General features: G+C 46.0%; 1 protein-coding gene across 2 annotated transcripts in view; it reads right to left on the bottom strand.

Annotated features, from left to right (window-relative positions):
• The window catches only part of LOC137541304 (progranulin-like), a 58159-nt gene that overhangs the window by 24421 nt on the left and 10891 nt on the right, over positions 1 to 22847 (bottom strand). Inside the window, exons 2-8 of one of the 2 annotated variants that reach the window (XM_068262547.1) lie at positions 11642 to 11786; positions 11435 to 11560; positions 7073 to 7151; positions 6882 to 6991; positions 2530 to 2668; positions 1788 to 1906; positions 511 to 640 (exon numbers count right to left, since the gene is read on the bottom strand). In XM_068262547.1, the coding sequence (XP_068118648.1) occupies positions 511 to 640; positions 1788 to 1906; positions 2530 to 2668; positions 6882 to 6991; positions 7073 to 7151; positions 11435 to 11560; positions 11642 to 11782 (844 nt within the window). In that variant the 5' untranslated portion in view covers positions 11783 to 11786. The remainder of the gene's footprint in view (positions 1 to 510; positions 641 to 1787; positions 1907 to 2529; positions 2669 to 6881; positions 6992 to 7072; positions 7152 to 11434; positions 11561 to 11641; positions 11787 to 22847) is intronic. The other variant, XM_068262548.1, reaches the window with a different exon arrangement.

Here is a 22847-nt window from a genome sequence, read left to right as displayed (position 1 = left end):
ATAGCAAAATATTGGTAATCTTAACTGATATTTGACTATTGGAATACAGTAGCAAATTTTAGCAATATTCTACTAGCGGCAATCCCCTGCGCTCTTTTCCAGGTGCCCTTTCTCAGGTACGCCCCAGAAACCCCTTATAAACTATCCATAAGTATGCAGCGCTGTACATAAACCTAAGTGCAAAGTCTCACACACCACCAAGCATGTGCAAACATTTCCAGCTTGGCTGCAGCAGACTGGTATACTCCTGGCCCCTATGGCTAGGACTGGTGACCGACTGCTCAGATAAGAAAACATTCCCTAAGCAGCAGCTGGCAGCCCAGGAATCTACTGCAATCAGGTCACATGCTATGTGCAAGATGGTATGCTCCTGCCATTCCATGTCCAAGCAACCCATTGCCAGGTCATGGTACTATAGCACCTGCCACAGACATAGGTTCTCCTGAAAGCCATTAGTGGGAAACATCTGCTCATACACAGAAGCAGGAATGGTCCAGGCCCATCTGTTACCTTCCTCTCGTAAAGCTGGAGTCTTTGTGAACATGTTGATCTTGGAATCCCCGGAAACACACTTCTGTTCAGTAAGATCACAATTGGTCCCAGCAGGGCAGCAGTGGATGTGGTCTCCACAGCAGACAGCCTACAGTACAGAAAAAGTTATTTTTCTAGAGGGCTAGTACAGTAAAAACGTGGATTGCAAGTAACTTTGTTTAAAGGGGAACTTCAGCCTAAACATACTCATTAAGTTATGTTAGATTATTATCTATCCATTTTAATTCTTATCCCTCAGTTTTAAAAGAACAGGCATTTGCCTTTGTGATTTCATGGGGCAGCCATCTTTTTGGTTGAAAGGTGGTGACGAGGAGCATGAGACAGTTCCAACTGGCCTGTGTCCTGATCATCCCTCCCAGCTGCATGCCCTAGGCTTCAAATCTCAAGTATAAAAAAACAACCCCCCCCCCCAAAAAAAAAACCCAAAACAGGAGATCAGCAATCCCATCATGCTTTGCACAGCATCAGGGGAAAAATGCTTAATTGAAGCAGCACAAGTAACTAATTTTGATTGGTTTATTTTTGTGGACTAAGCACAGCTATTACTGTATGTATACATTTTTTATGATGACTATTCTGAGAAATACATCACATTTTCTATTTTAATTACAGTTTAAATTAGGAGTCTGAGTATTTTTTTCACTGACTCCAGGCACCCAAAATTGCCCCGACTCCACAGCCCTGGTATTGTCCAATTTCTAGACTCCAAATCTATAAAAAAAAAAAAAAAAAAAAGTTTTCTATTGAAAGCAAATGCATGAACAGACCAAAAGGTCCTCTACAAAACCCATGTAAAAAAAGTTCTAATTTAATACAAGATGTAAACTGGAGCAGATTAACTAGCAGTCTGGTTGCTAAACATGCCCACTTAGAAAGTACTTGTCCCCTTGTCCAACAGACGCGGTGCCTTGCATAATCCTGTGAAACCTGACAGTTTTCCCATACGAGCTCGTTACCACTATGGGGAATACAGACTGATTAATAGGGTGCACAGGCACACCTCAGCCCATAGCTCAGGGCTATGGAGAAGCTGCAAGTCCCTTGTGTGCACCAACAGATTTATGAGGGCCTGAGCCCACGAACGCAGTGGTATCTGCTTTTCAGAAACACATATCAATGTTACAGATGCTGAAAAGTGAACACAACTGCGTTAGTGGGCTCAGGCCCCAAATATTACACAGAATGACTTTTCAGGTCATTACATTTGCAGGCTTTGAAGTTGAGAGGCTACTTACAGCTATCATTGGGCAGCATCCGAACGTGCGATCACCCAGGTCACAGCAGGTGCTGCCATCAGGACAGGTGGAGCCATCACTGCAGTTTGTTCGGTGGAGCTTCTCTGCAGTCAGGAGAACTGTGGGATTGAGAGTTACAGAAATTACTTGTTGTGCGTTTCATGGCAATGCATCCACTTCAGGCAAAGAATGCTCACAATACAATTTAAAGCGGGACCCAAACCAAACTTTAATTGAAAATATTTAGTTGCACCGCTCTGACACATACAAAGATAAATAAACACTCCTTCATGCCTATGAGCATTTCAGTGCATGCTTTTCACCCTTCCCTTTCCATAACTAGGGTTATACAGGTGGCAGCCATTACTTCTGAGCTTAGTAGAAGGTTTTAGATCATGGGTGTGTCTGTCATCAGCTACCCTCCCTCACAGGGGCGTGGTCTTTGTGAAATCTCACACAAGCTGAGATCACCTCCCCTGTGACATCAGTAGCAGCCTGTGTTTTGTTTTTTATCTCCTCCACCAGTCTGCCGGATTCTGTCCCAGCAATATGAATGGAAGGGAGGGGTTCCTCCAATAAATGTAAAATATTTTATATTTCTCATCATGCAGCTGAAAAAAGGCTGCTATTTATTATTATTATTATAAGTTAGAAAATAGATTTTATTTCTGAAATCTTGTATTTTTAATTTGGGTCCACTTTAAGGCAGATATTAATAGACTTAAGGCGGCACAGCACTTACCAGAAACAAGCAGCTTGGTTTTGGCAGGAAACTTCTTGGACATAGGAACTCTGCTGTTACCAGAGACGCAGCTTCCATGTTCCAAGTCACACTTTGTGTCATGTGGGCAGCAGTGAGCGTGATCACTACAGCATATAGCCTAAAACCACAGCAACAAGTCAACATACAACAGCTACATCGGATTCTTCCATTTTTATGCAGCAGCAATTAACAGACTTCAGTGACTATCCTTCAAGTGGGGGTTATAATGAAATGTGACTATTGTACAAAGAAAAAAAAATCCAGGCACATGGCCTCTAGTTAGGACATTTAGGCCTCCTTTCCATGAACTGTTGAGCTGTGTGCTCAGCAAGCAGTTACCAGGCAGAAGTAAGCAGTTATCATGCAGTAACAAGCAGTCACTAGGCAGCAGTGAGCAGTAGAGAGTTTGAGAGGCATTTCACTGCCCATCAGCGGTCTGTAGAAAGGAGGCCTTAAAGGGAACCTTAACTGAACGGGGGGTAACAAGTTTTACTTACCTGGGGCTATTACCAGCCCCCTGCAGCAGTCCTGTGCCCTCGGCACCGCTCTGGAATCCTCTGGTCCCCCGCTGTCACTTAGTTTAGTTTTTGACGACTCACCAGTCGCCAGCCGCCATGCGTATTATTGGACGCATTCACCAATGCAATTAGCGCTATTGCGGACCGCAACGCGTCCAAAAATACGCGTTGCCGCATATCTACGCGTGCGGAATGCGGCAATGCGTATTTTTGTACGCGTTGGCGGTCCGCAATAGCGCTAATTGCATTGGTGAATGCGTCCAATAATACGCATGGCGGCCGGCGACTGGTGAGTCGTCAAAAACGAAACTAAGTGACAGCGGGGGACCAGAGGATTCCAGAGCGGTGCCGAGGGCACAGGACTGCTGCAGGGGGCTGGTAATAGCCCCAGGTAAGTAAAACTCTTTACCCCCCGTTCAGTTAAGGTTCCCTTGAAGTCATTTAAAGGGGTTATTTCGCGAAAAAAGTAGGCAGTTAAAAAAAAAAAAAATGTGACAGATGACAGGTTTTGGGCCAGTCCCATCTTTTTAAGGGGGATTCTCGGGCCTTTTGTTTTTAACAGCATTTCCTGAACAGCAGTTTAACTGCCAAAATAGCAAGATACCAGCCGGCCTCCCTAATCACTTGCACACTATTAGGTCAGTTAGATTTTGCAACTGTTCAGGAAATGCTGTTTAAAAGAAAGCCCTGAGAATCCCCCTTAAAAAGATGGACTGGCCCAAAACCTGTCATCTGTCACATTTTTTAACTGCCTACTTTTCGCGAAAGAACCCCTTTAACCTCCCTGGCGGTAAGCCCGTGCTGAGCATGGGCTATGCTGCCGGGAGGCACCGCTCAGGCCCCGCTGGGCCGATTTGCATAATTTTTTTTTTGCTAGCTGCGTGCAGTGCCCGATCGCTGCTGCTACACGCGTCGCCGCAAACCCCCCCAGACCCCGTGCGCTGCCTGGCCAATCAGTGCCAGGCAGCGCTGTGGGGTGGATCGGAGTCCCCTTTGACGTCACGATGTCGGTGACGTCATCCCGCCATGGCGACGGGGGAAGCCCTCCAGGAGATCACGTTCTTTGAACGGGATCACTTGATCTCCGATCGCCGGCGGCGATCGGAGGGGCTGGGGGGAAGCCGCTGAGAAGCGGCTATCATGTAGCGAGACCTCGTCTCGCTACATGAAGAAAAAAAATTAAAAAAAAACAAAAACACGCATTTGCTGCCCCCTGGCGGATTTTGACAAACCGCCAGGAGGGTTAAGGAAAGGGAGGTGCTAAAGGGGGTGTGGCCAGAATAGCAAAAAAAAAAGTAACCCTTTGCTCACATGCAAATGTTCAAACAAATGCATTCACAGATTCACTCATCCAGGCACAACTGTTATCCCTACAGCTAAGTTACAAGCCGGGGTTTTAGTTCACAGAAGAATGCATTCTTATGCTTAGTCACCTATACTGCGCAGAAGTACCCAGGTAAACATAGGTGTCCTAACTCTAGCTCTGTAACATGCATAGTGCAAACATGCAAACACATTCATTGCATCAAACCTATCAATGAATTAGGAGCACACATCCTGACGTCCTCTCCTGGGACAGATAGTGCATCTTACCAATCGCACAAGGGAGCTAACGTTATGTGTCCATGTGCACCATGCACATACACCAGCATAAGCTGTCTGCTTGCTGACAAACACATACAGGGGAAGGGGGGAGTGCACCGAATTAAAACCCTAGCCACAGGGGTCAGTAACAAAAAAAACCTACATTTACCTGGGTACATCTGCACAGTGTAGGTGACCAAGCAAAAGAATGCATTCCTTTGTGAACTAAGACCCCAGCTTTTAGGGCTGGTGCACACCGAGCGGCTTTTTCAGCGTTTCTGCAGCCGCTTGCGGCTGTGGATACGCTTGGTCAATGGATCTCAATGGGGTGGTGCACAGCAGAGCGGGAGGCGTTTTGCAGAAACGAAAAATGCCTGGGTGAGGCATTTTTGGGATTTCGGATGCGTTTCTGCCTCAAAGTATAGGAAAAACGCAAACCGCTCTGAAAAACGGCTGTTCAGAGCGGTTTTGTTACAGAAGCTGTTCAGTAACAGCTTTACTGTAACAATATATGAAATCTACTATACTGAAAACCGCAGCAGCAATCCGCAAAACGCCATAGAAAAATGAAAGAAAGCGTTTCAAAATCTGCTAGCATTTTGCGGATCTGCTAGCGGTTTTTGGTGTGCACCAGGCCTTAATTTAGCTGCAGGGATAACAGTGGTGCCTAGATGAGTGAATCTGTGAATGCATTTGTTTGCACATTTGCATGCGAGTGTGCGAAGGGTTACTGATTTTTGGTATTGTACAAACAATAGATCATACAAGAAATGGCCCTTGCTCAGGGTGAGCACACAGACACTGCAGCAGGCCACCATTCTAACACCTCCCTTCAGCCAGTTATTTCAAGAACTCCATCTAATCCTTGTAAATATGCAGGTTAAGAGCTTGCGCACACTGGCGGTGCTGAAAGGATTACAGCATTGCAGGGCAGTGTGCGATACACCATTACAGAGAGCTCCGACTGATGGATATAGATAGAACGTACTGCTGCATAATGTGTAACAAATCACTGCTGCATGTATTTACGTGCGAAAAGCAGCGCCACTCCATGCAGAAACCCTTTCTAGTGCGTTCAGTTACGCGTATCCCTCCTCACCCTGAAATAAGCCATTTCCCATAAAGGCAGGGTTTACAATCGTGTGCAAGTCGTCTTAGGGCTTATTCACATTAAAGTAAAGTGGCCATGCGATGAGAACATTGCACACCGCTGATGCCATTCACTAGAGTAAAGGGGTCAGCGCTGTGCATGGCCAACAGAAGGGGGAAAAAGAGCCTGCAGCAGTGTGATAGCGCATCATGCAACGACAGAAGTGCAGTCTATGCATATCCACCGCTCTTACATGTCACATACTATACGAGCTGCCGAAATGCACACATGATGTGAACGAGGCCTAAATGTCTGAAAATGTATTTGCCGCACATCAAATGAAAGTCAACAAATAAGGTCCACACAAGTGTAATGCAAACACTTGTGTGTTGAGTACAGCAACCACCATACTCAGATGCAACTACATGGGGTTGGTGCCTCACCCACCAATGCCAAGCATGAGCAAGTGCCCGGCCCATAGACAGGAGCAGCTGACAGGCTGGATTCACCACCTTCAGCTCCTGCGGAAGAGGCCTTAGCTGCAGTGCTGGTCACAAAGAGGAGATTGTCTCAGAGGAGATTCTTCTGCTGCCTCTTTATGGTCACTTAAAGTTGGTGATGGGAACTGTAAAGCAGGTTGGGTGGCTGTTTCTCTAATAAGCTTGGAGGGGCCAGCCAGGTATTTTTATTTTAGCAAGCAGAGCAGGTGTGCAATGCAAAATCCATACTAGGGCTATAAAATCACATGCTTGGCATTGGGTTGGTTTAGATATTCTCACTGATCACTGTTGGCGAGGCAACGGAATATTAAAAAACAAAAATTAACCTATCTGGAGATACAGGTGAGGGGAAGGGGTAGTAATGAATTACTCATGTTCTGAGCCATTCCAAGAAGGTACAGAAGAGTGGCTTTCATGTACAATTACAGACTGAACCCATTGGAATCATATGCAGTAGTTTAGTTTTCTTTGGTCAAGTGAACAGTTTCATTATCACACCTTGCCATTCAGTTGGTTTTCTTACAAGTAAAATCAGAGTTGAGAGAACCCAAAAGGAAACCTAAAAATGTCTGAACATAAAATGTTCCATTTTAGAATGAATAATGTTGGAATTGGAGGTAACATTCCAGAGGGCCTTACCTGCTGGAGTGGGCAGCATCCCCAGCTCTGATCAGACATTTGGCAGCAGGTGGCATCATTTGGGCATTCTGAGGATCCATCCGGGCAGATTACTGCTGACTGATTGATGGCTGTAAGACAGATTTGCATGAATGAATATTGCATGGGGAGATAAAACACTCACCTGCCAGCACACAAGTAGGACATCTCACCTGGGAGGCAGGAGTGGCCGTCCTCAGAACACTGAGAGCCGGTGGGGCAGCAGTGATGGCCATCTTGGCAGGATATTCCCTAAGGGGTGTTAGAGACAAGAGTCAGAATCTGCGGCTTCAGGCCGACAATGCCAACAAGCATACTTCTGTGGTAGTCACTGGAAGGGCTCCTATGGACAACACTTACACACCAAGGAAGGTTAGTAAAAAGCTTTCTTCCCATTACACACATGCATTGGGCGCTGTAACAGCGCAGGAGATTTGGGCGCAGCCGGCACCACCATAGACTAATAGGAATTACGGCTTCAGCGGCACACAGGGAGTAACTTTGGTGTCAGAAGATGAAGCTTAAAGAGAAAACTCCGACCAAGAATTGAACTTTATCCCAACCAGTAGCTGATACCCCCTTTTACATGAGAAATCTATTACTTTTCACAAACAGACCATCAGGGGGCGCTGTATGCCTGGTATTGTGGTGAAACCCCTCCCACAAGAAACTGAGGACCGCAGTACTCCTGGCAGTTTCCTGTCTGTGAACCTTGTTGCATTGTGGGAAATAGCTGTTTACAGCTGTCTCCAAATGCCAAAAAAGCAAGCAGCAGCTACATCACCTGCCAGCAGTAAAAATGTCACCACGTGATAAATGTCAGAATGTAAATCAGGGATTTAAAAGATTTTACAATGGGCAAACACTGACTAAATCATTTATACATAAAATGTAATAAGTGCTTCATTTTTACAATTATTAAGTGGAGTTCCTCTTTAAGTTACTTTGAAAACACTAATTTGGCCGCCAGCAATAGCTGGAAGCTGAATTACATCATTCCCCACTACAGTGTTCTCCCCCAGGCTCTTTTAGCCGGGTGCTCCACCCAGCTAGTTTTGGTGAGCACCCGGCTGTCATCAGCTCATCTCCTACTCTGTTCTAAACAGAGTTGCACACAGGAGCACAGGCCCTGCATTCTCTCATATCACCCGGCTACTATTTCATGCCACCCAGCTGGAAAAAAAATTCTGGGGAGACCACTGCACTATCCACATGAACCTGGAGGGGGAATAGTAAATAACTCCGCCAGGACTTATGCAGGAGCAGGATAAGCCGTATATTGGCTGTATCCTGCGCCCAAGTCTCCCAGCTGCAACTTCATAGGTATGCACAAGCATTCCCTCAACATACAAGCAACATTGTGCACAGACATTCTGCATTTGGCAAAAGTCTAATTTTAAAATAAAGGCTCTGGTTGTCAGATGCCTTTGCAGAGTCTGGTTGAGACTAACTTGATGTTTTCCCCATTCACTGCAACTGGAGGAACTATTCATATATTACCCACTATGGCCTCGATTTATAAAGCATTACCGCATACGGAAATGCAGACAACAGCTGACTTTACCAACCACTTAGGAAAATGTCAATTCATGAAGACCGCTACTGCATGAAAAGCTGAAATTCCCAAACAGTGAGGTAAATTACTGACTTGTGGGGCAACTACCTCACACGTCAGTAAATGTCAATTCATGAAGACTACAACATGCAGTAATGCCCAGAAACATTACCGGCAGCTCTGGTGTGGTGAAATCAGAGCGGAGACTGTGGGAGGCCAGCGGTGACTCAAACAAGCAGAGGGATGAGCTATGACTGGCAGGAGCAGAGCCAATAAAACATTGCCTCCTGAAAGTCCTGATTATCAGGTTTTGATAGGTTGAACAGGCTTCTTGGGAGGTGCCAGCTTTTCTAACCCCCCAGGCTGTGAGACAAAAAAAAAAAAAAAAAAAAAAAGGCTTCCCCTGCAGCTGTTCAACTAAACCCCCCTCCCCACCCCTCCCCCACCCCCTCTAGGTTCCCGTTTGAACATGGAGTCTAAAATATCAAAAGCATTATTTTTAACGTCCATGAATAAAAAAAAAAAAGTTTTATGAATGGAGACCAGTGAGAGTAGGCTTGCCACTGGCAGAGGGGCTTACCCACATGCCTGCGAATATGTGGAAACAAACTGATTTGTTGAGGTTTTGTGCTAATCCACTGGCTGAGTTGTGCTCACTTGTAGTGCCGGCAGGTCTATGTCCTTTTGCCAGAACTGTTGGCACAGAGGAAAGATAGGCACAAGTGGTTAATCCGGTTATTCTGTCTAGAATGAGTAGGTGCTGCTGCCAGTAGCGTGTCAGTAAGTGAAGTGGCTCTGACCTACTTTGTTCCACTACAGGACTTGTCTCATTTACTTCAAGAGCTGGTGAGTTTACAATTCAGGTCTGAAGTGGACCCGAACTCTTGCACAGGACTGATGGAAGACAAATAAAAGCACCCTGTATGCATTTAAAGAGTTTAGCCTGTCTAATTCCTCCTCATTTGTGTCTAATCAAACTGTAATTTGATCTCTCCGTGTCACCTGACTGCCACGGCAGATAAGCTCATTTGAAAGCACAGGATGTTAAAGGGAACCAGAGACGTTGGGGGAAAGCTGTTATACATACCTGAGGCTTCCTCCTGTGCACGGATCGCTCCCACGTCGCCATCCTCCGCTGCCTGGATCCGCCGCTTCCGGGTCCCGTCATTACCGCCAGTCGGCCGGCAGATGCGGCCAATTGTCCGCATCACAGGGGGCTCCCTCTATATAGGTACGCGTGAGGCTGCATACTGCGCAGCCTCATGCGTACGGGTATGGAGGGAGCCCCCTGTGATGCGGACAATTGGCCGCATCTGCCGGAAGTGACAGGACCCGGTACCGGCAATAGAGGAGGCGGAAGATGGCGGCGTGGGAGCGATCCAGGCTTCTGGGGCTGGAAGAAGCCCCAGGTATGTATAAAAGCTTTTTGTATTTTTAATGAAGGTTCCTCTCTGGTTCCCTTTAATATGTCTGCTTCCGTGAAAGCAGGAAGTAGAAAGTGCAGATTTTAGGATTTGTATAAGTTGTAACAAAAAGGTTTTCCTTTTAAAAGTTATGCTGTTGTGCATTTTTAGAGCAGTGAGGAAGTTCTGAGTTCAGGTCCGCTCTAATTACAGGATTTATGCAAGCCTGAAAAAGTAGTTTTTAGTAAGTGGAACTAGAGTCTGGCATGAGTTATATGGCTAATCACCTGTATACAAGTAGCTACACTAGCACACAAAAACCCCGCCTCCCAAGTCCTGATTTGACAGTATAGTCGCCTACTGGCCCAACATTACGCCATCGGTATGGGGTATTTGGAGGAGGCATCTTGCATAGCAATGTAATGTCCAGTTCAAGCTTTCGCTGCACAGTCCTCTACATTCAGAAATAGTTTCAGTAGCATTAACTGCACAGGGGCTGACAGCTGCATGAGAGGACATGCTACATCCATTAGAGGGAAGCCAAGGTGACAGATATGGAGGCTGCCATATTTCCTTTTAAACAATTCCAGTTGCCTGGTAGACGCCCTGATCCTGTGTCTCTAATACCATTAGCCACAGACCCTGAACAAGCATTGAGCAGAACATTTGGTCTGACTCCCGTCTAAACCCTGGAACAAGCATATGGTTAATCCAGTAAAACCTCAGACACTACTTATGCCAAACGATCAACAGGACTGCCAGGCAATTTAAATATGACAGCATATCCATCTCACCTGTGGGTCCCTTTAACACCCCCTCCCCCCCCCCAAAAAAAAGAAAAAAATAAGTTTGTTCTTAGAACTTTTAACAGTGTGGACAATCTGCTTGAGAAGAGGGAATTCTGCCTGTAATACAACTTATAAGAAACTTGTAACACGGTCAACGCTTTATTACTGTCCGATTAGTAACGATTTCTAAATTAACCATTTATGGAGGTCAATTCGATAAGTCAGAGTTGATAGTTTTATATAACTTTATATTTGCATCAATTCAATTATTTGCAGCTGTTGGACCATCTGTATGGCGCAGTGCACACCGAGCGGTTTTAGCAGCGATCCGCCAACCGCATCCGCCTGTGAAAACACTTGTCTAATGTATTTCAATGGGATGGTGCACACCAGCGGTTTGAGGTTTGCAGAAGCGTTTCTGCCTCTAAGTATTGGAAAAACGTGAACTGCACTGGAAAACGCTAGATCAGAGCGGTTTTCCAGGCGTTTGTTACAGAAGCTGCTCAGTAACAGCTTTACTGTAACAATATATGAAATCTACTACACAAAAATGCTCCAAAAACGCTAAGCATGTTTAGAAAACCTCTATAAATGCCTAGAATCGCTCTGAATCTGCTTCAAAAACCGCTAGCATTTGGGGATCTACTAGCGGTTTTGGTGTGCACTGGGCCTATTTGCATGTTTGAGCTCTCTGAGTACTACTGAGGCATGCTGAATATCTATTGGTTACAGAATACAGCCCAGTATTTCTCATCCCAGTCCCGTCAGAGTTGCCAAGCTGTGCTGTACCTGGTCCAGAGGGCAGCATGCAGACGTCCCCTCCGGAGTGCTCACACAGGAATACTCGTCTGGACAGCCGGCATGCACAGTGCATGGGAGGTCTAAGGTAATCATGGGAAGAGGGCGAGACAGAACCTGGAAGGGACAGGAGAATGACATGAATGCTATTGTAAAGCTGTTACTACAACACCATACATAGCTATGTAACATTCTTACCTCATCCTGGGGACAGCAGCCATAGACCTCACCATTTGGCAGCATGCAACAGACCGTATGCTCACCACAAACCGTCCCATCAGGACATTCCCATGCCCCGACGAGGGTCACCAAGAGCATAAGATACCAGGGGGGAGCCATCCTGCTGAAAGATACCATGACATCAACACTTATTAATCCAGAACATTCAATAGCAGGGACAGACACACACACACACACACACACACACACACACACACACACACAATGACCAACACCACCGCCCCAGTGAAAGTAGTAGACAGTACATACACACTGCTCCCCTGTATAGTATACTAAGAGGTTTTAGTCCAAGATAAAGTTATTTGCATACATAGAAGGCACAGGGGACTGCCGCTACAGTTAGTGATATTCTACTGCAGGATTCCGCTGCAGTTAGCATTTCTGAAAGGCCTGGCACCTGCGATGCGGTCACCGCCACTAATCAGGCGCCTTGGTTTAGCTTCCTTGCTTATCGCAGCCATTGCAAAAGCCGTGATTTGCAGCAAAGGTGGAAAATCTTGGTGCTGGGAGGCACTTGTCTGCTTCCTTTGTCACAAATCACAGCTTTGTTGGTTCTTTTTTTCCTCTAAGTACTCCTGCGTTTTTTTCCCTTTTACAGCTTCCAAGTTATTCATCTCTAATAAGTAAAAGTTTATTTCCAGACACTTTAGACGTACAAGTTGTGACATCCTCCCCGCTGTTACAAGCGTCTGATAAGGGATCCCACATGCATGGCCAGCATTCTAGTCAGTGCCACAAGTTTCAACATATTCAATGACTCCTTTTTCTGATTGCATTGCAAATAAAACATAGCAGCTGCCTCAGCTGTTACAATTAAAACGCAACTTAAGACTGGAAATTCGATTCTTTCCAAAAATGTAACGGCTTCTATCCAATTATTCGCAGAACCAGAGTTGAGTAGCTCTGTAATTAGTATCTCAGCAGTGATCGCTGCTTTACAACAAATGTGCAGAATCAGGCTTAAGTGAACATCCAGACTTAAATATATATAGTGTAGTGGGGGTGTCTCAGCACCTGGCAGGAAAAAAAAAAAAATAGAGAGGCTCCCTTTGCCATATCTACTTGTTCATTTGGCACTTTTATTGGCCTGATGAAGTGGGCTTGGACCCGCGAAACGCGTTGCCTGTGCTAAATAAAAATCTTTTGTCATATACAAGGATTTCGTTATTGAGGTAAGCCACCTCATTATTTCCTCGATTTTAAGCTGTTTTTAGATGCTTTTATTTCAACCAGGGCACCTCTTTACCTTCAATTATCCAGACTAAAAATCTACTCAGCAGCACTGAGAAAGCTTGGTGAGTCTTTATCAGTTTCACAGCATCAGAACTTTTTTTTCTCACCCAAGCCTCATTTTTAGCTGCACAGAAGCCAAGCTCCACCCCATCAAAGAAATCTGCCCAGGCATTTTTTCTCTGAGGCTGTGCAAAGCATGATGGGATTTCTGATGTTCTCACTCTGTTTTGGTGCAAATTTTCAAATTTTGAATTGGAGATGTGAAGCCTAGTGTGTGTAGCTGGGAGGAGTGATTAGGACACAGGATAGTTGGAACTGTGTCTCATGCTTACTGTCACCTCCTTTCAACCAAAAAAAAAGATGGCTGCCCCCATGAAACCACCACCATTTGCCTGTTCTTTTAAAAACAGGGTGGGTGAGAGATTATATTACCCATTTTAATTAACATAACTAATGTAACTTAATGACAGTATGTTTGTTTAGGCTGAAGCTCCCCTTTAAAGGAAACCAAACATTACATGTAAAATAAAGCCATTTACACAATACTCACCCCCTGCAGACTACCAACTTTTGATGTCCTTCGATTGTGCCGATAGGCTGCTGCTACTTTTCAAAACACAGCATCTCCATATCAAAAATGGTGCTGACCCCAGAAGAGCTTCTAGAGTCAGCGCTTCAGTAGCAAAATGCCTGCTTGTAACACTTGGGAGTGAGCTTAGTGGGGCAGATCGAGATTTGAACAGGGAAGGAAAGGGGCATGAGTGGGGCAGACACCAAAAGCCTGTCTCTTCCTATTTAGGCACAGACTAACCAGCCAGCTCATGGTGACCCAGAACTCATTTGGGTGTGTAAGGGACTACAATGGTCCTAAAAGCCCCCTTACTAAGATGTTAAGAACAACAAAAGTTTGCTTTCCTAAAACAAAGAATTTGCGATGATTCAGGTTGGAGTGAGCTTGAGATGTCTCCCAGTGCATCACTGCTGAATATATGCAAATTAACCATTGTACCCTTAGAAGCTAAACACACCTCCAGAACCGCTGGAATGCAATGATGTGTCAGCTTACAAGCCCTACTCCATAGAGCCAAATTAATCCATGCCATGCACTGATGAGGATCAAACAATCCGAAACAGTCTGTATGCATGTTGGATTATTATGGCTCTGTACATATTAACAAGCTGACACATCATTGCATTCCAGCGGTTCTGGAGGTGTGTTTAGCTTCTAAGGGTAACAATGGTTAATTTGCATATATTCAGCAGTGGTGCCTGGGAGACATCTCGAGCTCACTCCAACCTGAATTATCGCAAATTCTTTCTGTTTTAGGAAAGCAAACTTGTTTTTCTTCCTATTTAAAAGGCATCTGAAGTGAGAAGATTAGAGGCTGCCATATTTATTTCCTTTTAAAAACAATACCAGTTTCCTGGCAGCCCTGCTGGTCTACTTGGCTGCAGTAGTGCCTGAATCTTCAGAAACCACAACCATGCAGGTAATCTTCTCAGATCTGAGGAGAATGTCAGAAAGGCCCAGTGCACACCAAAAACCGCCAGCAGATCTGGAAAACTCTGGAGGTTTTTGAAGCAGATTTCAGAGCGATTCTAGGCATGTTTATAGAGGTTTTCTAAACATACCTAGCAGTTTTGGAGCGTTTGGTAGCAGATTTCATATATTGTTACAGAAGCTGTTCAGTAACAGCTTTATTGTAACAAAAACGCCTGGAAAACCGCTCTCTGATGTAGCGTTCTTCAGAGCGATTCTCCACTTTCCTATACATTAACATTGAGGCAGAAACGCCTCAGAAATCTAATAAATGATGCAGTTTGCGTTTGGAAAACGAGCCGCTCTGGTGTGCACCAGCCCATTCACTGTCATTAGCCAAGCGGTTTTCCCCCTGCAGGCATTTTTAAAAACGCTCCAGAACCGCTCGGGTGTGCACCAGCCCAAAGAACACCTGATCTGCTTGTTCAGGGTTTGTAGCTAAAAGTATTAGAGGCAGAGGCTCAGCAGGATAGCCAGGCAACTGGTATTGTATAAAAGTGAATGGGTACCGATTATCTTATTTTTTTACTCACCTAAGGAGAGGGAAGGCTCGGTCCTAATGAGCCTTCCCTCTCCTCTCTCGGTGCCCTCAGGATCCTCCGTTCAAATCCCCCGCCGCGGGGGACTTCGGAAGTCTTCGGGAGCACTCTGGCCCCCGAAGACGGGCCGCTCCATACTACGCACGTCATAGAGGGCGCTCGCGCAGTATGGAGCGGCCCGTCTTCGGTAGTCCGAGAGCACCCGAAACCTCCCTTCGGCGGTGGACGTGGCAGTATTTGACCGAACTGGTCGAATACTGCTACGGGGATCCTGAGCGGGCACCGGGAGAGGAGAGGGAAGTCTCTATAGGACAGAGTCTTCCCTCTCCGTGAGTATCTGACTTTTATTTTTAAATCGGTACCCATCGGCTTTAAAAAAGGAAACATGGCAGCCTCCATAACCCTCTTGTTTGATGGTTCTCCAAAAGACACTTTTCTACCAGGGATCACAGGGACTGGGAACAGAGCATAAGACAATGGACAGTGCACAGAAGTACTGTTGTGCACCAGTGGGCAGAACCTATGTGCTTAATTTATAATTGGGGGGGGGGGGGGGGGGGACTGTTCAAAACCGAGGCGATCACTAGCATGAAAAGCTAATACAGCTGGTTGAAAGAAGTCTCCTGGTGGGCCCCAGTGCACACAAACCACATCTACTGCTATGCCACCGATCAACAGACAGCTAAAAGGCAATCTCTTCCCCTGCTCAGTTTAGGATACTCCCATCTACATTGATTGCAGTCCGACATGCTTGGTGTCAGTGGTGTAGCCAAGGAGCTTTGGACCCCAGTACAAGTTTTACATTGCTTGCCTGCACTCCCCCCTACACCCAAATCTATACATCATATGTTGCAACAAAACCTGCCAAGGACATCCACAGTATGAGAGGTATAAGCAGAGGAGGGATACAGTTTAAAGGGAACCAGAGGATTCACTGCTCAGCCTGCTTGTTATCAGCCCTGATAAAATCCCTGACTGAGCATTCAGTCTGGCTTTGCTCAGGAATTCTAGCTGAGTCTGTCTTCTCTGATGTCTTTTCAAGCCCAAGCCTGCCCCCTTCTGGCTCTGCTATAATGATTCCTGAGCAAAGCCAGACTGAATGCTCAGTGGGGGATTTTATCAGGGCTGATAACAAGCAGGCTGAGCAGTGAAGGATGAAACAGAGAGCAGGGTAGGTGTTTTCTCTAATGTTCCCACTGATATATATGGTAAAATACATGAGGGGGCTTCGTCTCCGGTTCACTTTAAGGATTACCACTATTCAAAGCATAGATGTGATCATTGCCAGCACAGCACCACCGAAAAGCCGATACAGTGGTTAAGGGAGGGCCCCTCTGGTCCAGAGGCCATGGAGCAGTCAAACGTTGCATCCACCATTGCTATACCACTGACTTTACATGCAGCAATGTATACAATGCAAGCAGTCAGGGTGGCAAACAGATTTCTGTTAGGCACATGTAAAGAAACATTTAAAAGGACAACTAAATCACCAAAAATGGTAAAATTTAAAATGTAAACACATTCGTATGTTTCTTCCAGATTAAAAAACGTGCCATAAACGATTTTCCTCCCATCTCGTTGTCACTTACAGTAGGTAGTAGAATCTGACATTACTGACAGGTTTTGGTCTAGTCCATCTCTTCATGTGGATACTCAGCATGGCCTCCATTCTTCATAAAGACACTCGTTGAAGAGGATTTCTACAAAGATGCTGGCCAGCCTCCCTGCTCACTTTAGCAGTTAGACTGAGCAACTGCCATTCACAAAGTGCTTTTGAAAATGAAGAAAACCCCCGAGAACCCCCATGAGGAGATAGGTTAGTCCAAAACCTGTTGATTCTGTTAGATTTCTACTACCTACTTTGACAGCAAAATAGGAGAAAAACAAAAAGACAAAAAAAACAAAAACAGCAAAATGTGAAATGCAAAATGAGACTGCGTTGCGATTTTTGGTGTTAGAGCCTGAAGGCCGATTACACAACTATAGCAGATCTCACTGCCCTGCACAAGTCAAATCCCTCCCAGGCAAGTTTTTTTTTTTTTTTTTTACTTTTTGTTTTATGCTAGTACACCATACAATTTGTTACATTTTCTGTGATTTTCTGTTATGCTGGGAATACATGGCTCGATTCTAATCCATTTAGATGGCTCAATACATAATTTCCGACACGTCAATTGTTTCCGCGCTCGATTCTGCATGGAGGACAATGGTAAAAGATAAGAAAAACAAACGGTAGATAAAAGAATTGAGCAGGGAATCGAGCCGTGTATGCCCAGCATTATGCTGGATCCACACTGTGCGTTCCCGCACTCGATTTCCCGCTCGATTCGTTTATTTCCAACATGTCCGATTTGGATTTCGATGGATCGTTAGGTCGATTCACATGCAAAGTATGCCGAATCGACCTAACGATCCATCGAAATCCAAGTCGGACATGTTGGAAATAAACGAATCGACGGAATCGAGCGGGAAATAGAGTGCGTGAACGCACCGTGTGTATCCAGCATTAGATTTACCTGCCAGATAGATACATTTTCAACATGTTGGAAATTATCTAACCATCTACCGAGCAATTAGGCATTGCTCTATTCAGCAGGAGATGACCAGAAGACAATGCAGCAGAGATAATGACCAGTCTCTACAGAAAATAATCTAACAGGAAATCTTACAGAAAATTGTATGGTGTATACTAGGCATTATGCTGGGTACACACTATAGGGGCCCATACACCGAAGGATTTTCCCGCCGATATACAGCACATTCGATCACTGATTGAATCTGCTGTGAAATTGTTGCGCAAATGCTGACAGAACGAGCGATTTCCACCCTAAATAGATAGTTCATCGATCAATCCGTGTGGAAGATTTTGCTCGATCACCAGCAGGTCGGGAGTGCGTCGATGGAATGCCCAACGCAATACATTACCTGCTCCAGCCGGCGCGAGTCCCCTGGTCTCCGCTGGGTTCCGGACCGGCTTCACTTCCTGTCCCAGCAGGAAGTTTAAACAGTAGAGCGCCCCCTACTGTTTAAACTTCCCCCGGCAGGAAGTAAAGTTGGATCCCAGAGTGGAGAAGAGACAGCGGAGACCGGGGGAGTCAGGGGGAGTCGCGCCGGCCGGATCAGGTAATGTATGCAGGGGGGGAAATCGGGGGGCTATTTAATAGACAAAATGGATTTCCATGATGTGTAGACCAGCGCTATTCTACAGGAAGACCACTATAACTGCAGTAGTGGCAGGCACCCTGGTAAACAGGTCACACCTTGCAGGTTAGGTTCAGTACAGCTGTGCATAGGAAGACCACTATAACTGCAGGAGTGGCGGGCGCCCTGGTAAAGAGGACACACCTAGCAGGTTAGGGTTCAGTACAGCTGTGCATAGGAAGACTACTATAACTGCAGGAGTGGCGGGCGCCCTGGTAAAGAGGTCACACCTAGCAGGTTAGGGTGCAGTACAGCTGTGCATAGGAAGACCACTATAACTGCAGGAGTGGCGGGCACCCTGGTGAAGATGTCACACCTAGCAGGTTAGGGTTAAGTACAGCTGTGCATAGGAAGTTAACAGCAGCTGCTACTTCCACTTTCACTTCCTGCAGCCACACTGCAAAAACCACAGACCATAATCTGCAGATCAGGTCACATTCACAGCTTATCACTGCCTTTTATCTGCAAGTTCTACCAAGCGCCTCCAATCTCAGCACTAACCGATGTACGAGACGATATGACTGGGTGAGAACTATAGATCAGTAGAAAGATTCACGGGAACCACATTTTCAAAAAGTGCTCTAGCAGCAATACAAGGCAGTTCCCTTACACAAGAAACTTGCATATAACAGACATATGCAGAGATGATTCAGATCAACATCATCATCTGCTGGTCTGAATCCAATGACTGTTGCTCAGATTCAGCAGCCACAGGGGTTGAAGGTTTTCATGCCAAGGGATGAATGAAAAACCCTCCCAGTCACCACTGGGAAATCTTGCCATAAATCTTGCCCAATGCTCAGCTGAATCCATCCTAAGTGAATTTTTCCAGGCAATTGTAGGCCAAGATAACAGTTTGGCCAGTTCGTTTTATAGGTCCGCAGGCAGACTTTACCTTGGTGATGGATTTGCCATTTATAGGCATACTCCCCAAAACTTGGCACGGTTATATTTACAACTAAGTATTTATAGGTTTGGACTTTACCAAAGTACACCCAAGATAAAGTTATGTAGGAACAAATGTTAACTGCAGAATCCTAGCTTTAATCACATCTCGCTGTAAAGTTATGAAGAGTTTCAGGCAAGTGCTGTGCTCATGCAAGGCCCAGCTTTCTTCAAGCAGAGTTTGATCCCGCTCAGGGTAGCCTACCCAAATATTTGTTTAGAATACGTGGGTAGCCTTCCTGACAGTCAATTTTCCCAGGATTTCTGTGCAAAAAGCAATTTATAACCTTTTTCCTGTTACTTACCAAAATGTGTCAAGCAAAGGTCTAGAGTTTAATGAAAGCTTGAAACCAAAATAAATAAAATCAAAACTAAAAATTTTAAAATTACTATCCAAAATCTAGTGATTGGCAGATTCAACCAAGAGATATTTATGTCCCTAGTGTAGATTAGGCAGGTATGTGTCCCCCCACATACCCACATTTTCTGCAAGCAGGAAGTTAATTTGACCTGGAACTGAATCTCTTTAAATGTACTTTGTGCTGAAAAGCGCACTCAAAAAAGCTCATCCGATTGCTTAGCGATTTTCCTATACCTTCCACTAAAGTGCGAACGTTCTGAAAATGGTGCAGGACCCACGTTTGTGATTGGAAAGAAAGCTCATCACTCATGTGAGAACACTCACATCGACTTTCATTGCACAAGCGCTTTTAAAGCACTTTTTTAAAAACTAGCGCTTAAAATAATTTCAAAGCGCTCATAGTGTGAACAAGCCCCCAATGTTATTTGTCTTGTCTGTTATAGGTACAATGTGCAGGGCCGGATTTAGGCCGAGGCCCCTAGGCCATGGCACCACAGGAGGAAGGGCACCAAAGCAGCAGGCTAAACTGGTGCAGCATTAGAAAGCTTGCAAATGCTGCAATGCAGGGAGATCAGGCGAGCACCTGACCGCGGTACTCTGCTGCTAGCCGCCTGTACAGCGGCCGCCCTGCTCTCTGTGCACGTTTGCATTGTGGCCGGTGGCTATGGACTTGGGCAGCATTGGAGACGGAAAGGAAGAGGAAGCTTCTGCACTGGAGACGAGCGGAGAAATGAGTAACACTGATGGCTGCTGCGGTGTGAAGGCAAGCTGGCTACCTATACTGAAAGGTGCAGGGGTGGGAAGGAGGGATTAAGGGGGTCATCTGGCTACCTATACTGGAGGGAAAAGGGAGGAGTCATCTCGCTGCCTATATTGGGGGGGGGGGCATCAGGCTACCTATACTGGAGGGAAGGGGAGGAGTCATCTCGCTGCCTATATTGGGGGGGCCTCAGGCTACCTATACTGGAGGGATGGGGAGGGGGGGGGGGTCATCTCGCTATACTGAAGGGGCGGCTGCTGACAGTGGCCTTGGGGGGTAGAGGGTACAGATCCGGCCCTGACAATGAGATGTCAATTTAGAAACCTGAATGCAATTTAAATCTAGAATTTATAAAAAACCAGCCAATAGCAGGTGTGTGTTTATATGTGCAAATGATTAATAAGATCTACTAACACACATAAGCGGTTAGTCCCAGCAGTGGTCACAATGCAGATCAGAGATTGTACTGACAAAGGACACCTTTGTTCTGGGTGTAGGTTGTGCGCCTGCTGCTCTATGGAAAGGGGAAGGCAAGCAGAAGACAACATCAGCCCAGCATTTGGCAGCTTGACAAACCACTGGAGAGAAGGTTTCTGCCAGGAAGTGTTTCTACACATGCTAGATTTCAAAATGAAGCACTATTTTGGGATGGTAAATGTAAGGCGTGTACATACTGTAGTTTAAATTGCAAGTTCTTGAAAAATAAGTCCAAGGCTTGTGCAATGATGCCTTCCTGTAATCTCGCACAAGTCCCTTGGTTTCATAACCAATCTCATCTGTGTGATTATGTGAAAGCTACAGTGCTCCCAAGAAGTATATGGCTCCCCCCCTCTGTGAGCTGGATATGAAGTATACATACAATGGCTGCCATCGGCATTGACAAGAGGAAAGGTGACAACCTACACTTAGTATAATTATATTGCACATTGCAGACCAATTCAGCTTCCAGAAGACAAAGTGCTGCTCCGCCAGACTCTCCATGTTGTGTGCAAATTGACTTCATGTCATGTAAACCCTTTGCTTTATTTAAGAAAGCACATGTCTTCAGCTGGTGTGCCAAGTACACCAGTGTTCTCCCAGAATTTTTCTTCCAGCTGGGTGACATGAAATAGTAGCTGGGTGGGGCAATATTAGAGAATGCAGGGCCAGCACTTTTCTGCACAACTCTGCTTATAGCATAGGAGGCGAGCTGATGACAGCCGGGTGCTCACCAAAATTAGCCGGGTGCAGCACCCGGCTAAAAAAAGAGCCTGGGGACAACACTGTACAGTACATATTTACCTAGCACTTTACTGATTGCCTGCCATAAAAGCAACAGCTGTCTCAGGAAAAAAAAAATCTAATGGACTAAGCCTTGTTTTGCTATAGGGCAGGGGTGTCAATCAAATACAAAGTGGGCCAAAATTGAGCTCTGGGACCAGGTCATGGGCCAACCTCAATGTCTAGTGGCCACCTCTAAGGCCCCGTTCAGACTGCAGAACGCGGACCGCAACGCGTACGAACGCACGCCATCCGCGTTCGTATGCGTTGCGTGGCTGATCCCATCACTGAAAAGTGAATGGGACAGCCACGCGTTTTTACAAAAAATGCGTGCAGCATGCGTTCCCGGACCGCACAGGTCCGGAACGCATGCAGTGTGAACATCAGACATTGCACTGCATGCAATGTCTGATGTCGTGCGTGTCGGCCACCTGCACGCGTTTCCAAAACGCGGCTGGAAACGCGTGCAGTGTGAACGGGGCCTAACCCTTATAAAGTTCCCTGGTGTATAATAGCCCCCCCCATCCACCCACTATGCAGTTCCCTTGTGTCACGTGCCCCCCCTCCTTCCCCTATTCAGTTTCCTGGTGTCTAGTGGTCCTCCTCCACACAATTCTCTGGTAGCTAGTGCTTTTCCCCCCCTCCCCATATGGTACACACACACACACACACACACACACACACACACACCTTACCTGGTGGTCCTAAGTGGGCCAAATATAATGCAAAGTGGGGAAATCTGAGGGCCAAATCTGATGGTTCCAAGGGCCAGACTTGGCCCATGGCTGGAGTTTGACATGTATGCTATAGAGTCAGGGCCGGCTCTGCATTGAAGCAGGCTTACTCATGCAATTCAAAGCAGCTACTCAGAGGGGACAGCAAGGGTCCGATGGAAATTGACAGGTCATTGAGAGACTTAAAGCATGCTGCGTGCAGCAGAAGCTACAACTATGAGGGGCCACCACAGGAGACCATCCAGCTACCTGTGAAGTGGCACCCGGCCAGGAGAGCAGCAGTGCAGCGCAAGCATGGGAAGCAGAGACTGGGTGGTGCACAGACAGCAGAAGGGAGGAGGACGCAGCCCAGGAATGAAGATGACTTATCCACCCATCCCACCACTAACAGGAGGACAGATGAGGCAGAGGAGGAGGGATGGTAGTGTCCTACTGCCAGCCAGGTGCTGTTCTCCAGCCAGCCAAACCCCACACTGAGCACTTAACCTACCAGTGGCAGACATACATACATGTTACGCACCACCACTGGGAACCAAGCATAAAGGTGGCATTAAAGACCGTGATCCAATCATGGGCTCAACAACAAACAAA

The sequence above is a fragment of the Hyperolius riggenbachi genome, chromosome 12 (genome assembly GCF_040937935.1).
Source record: "Hyperolius riggenbachi isolate aHypRig1 chromosome 12, aHypRig1.pri, whole genome shotgun sequence".
Lineage (NCBI taxonomy): Eukaryota > Metazoa > Chordata > Amphibia > Anura > Hyperoliidae > Hyperolius > Hyperolius riggenbachi.
This window is presented reverse-complemented; position numbering and strand designations above follow the sequence as displayed.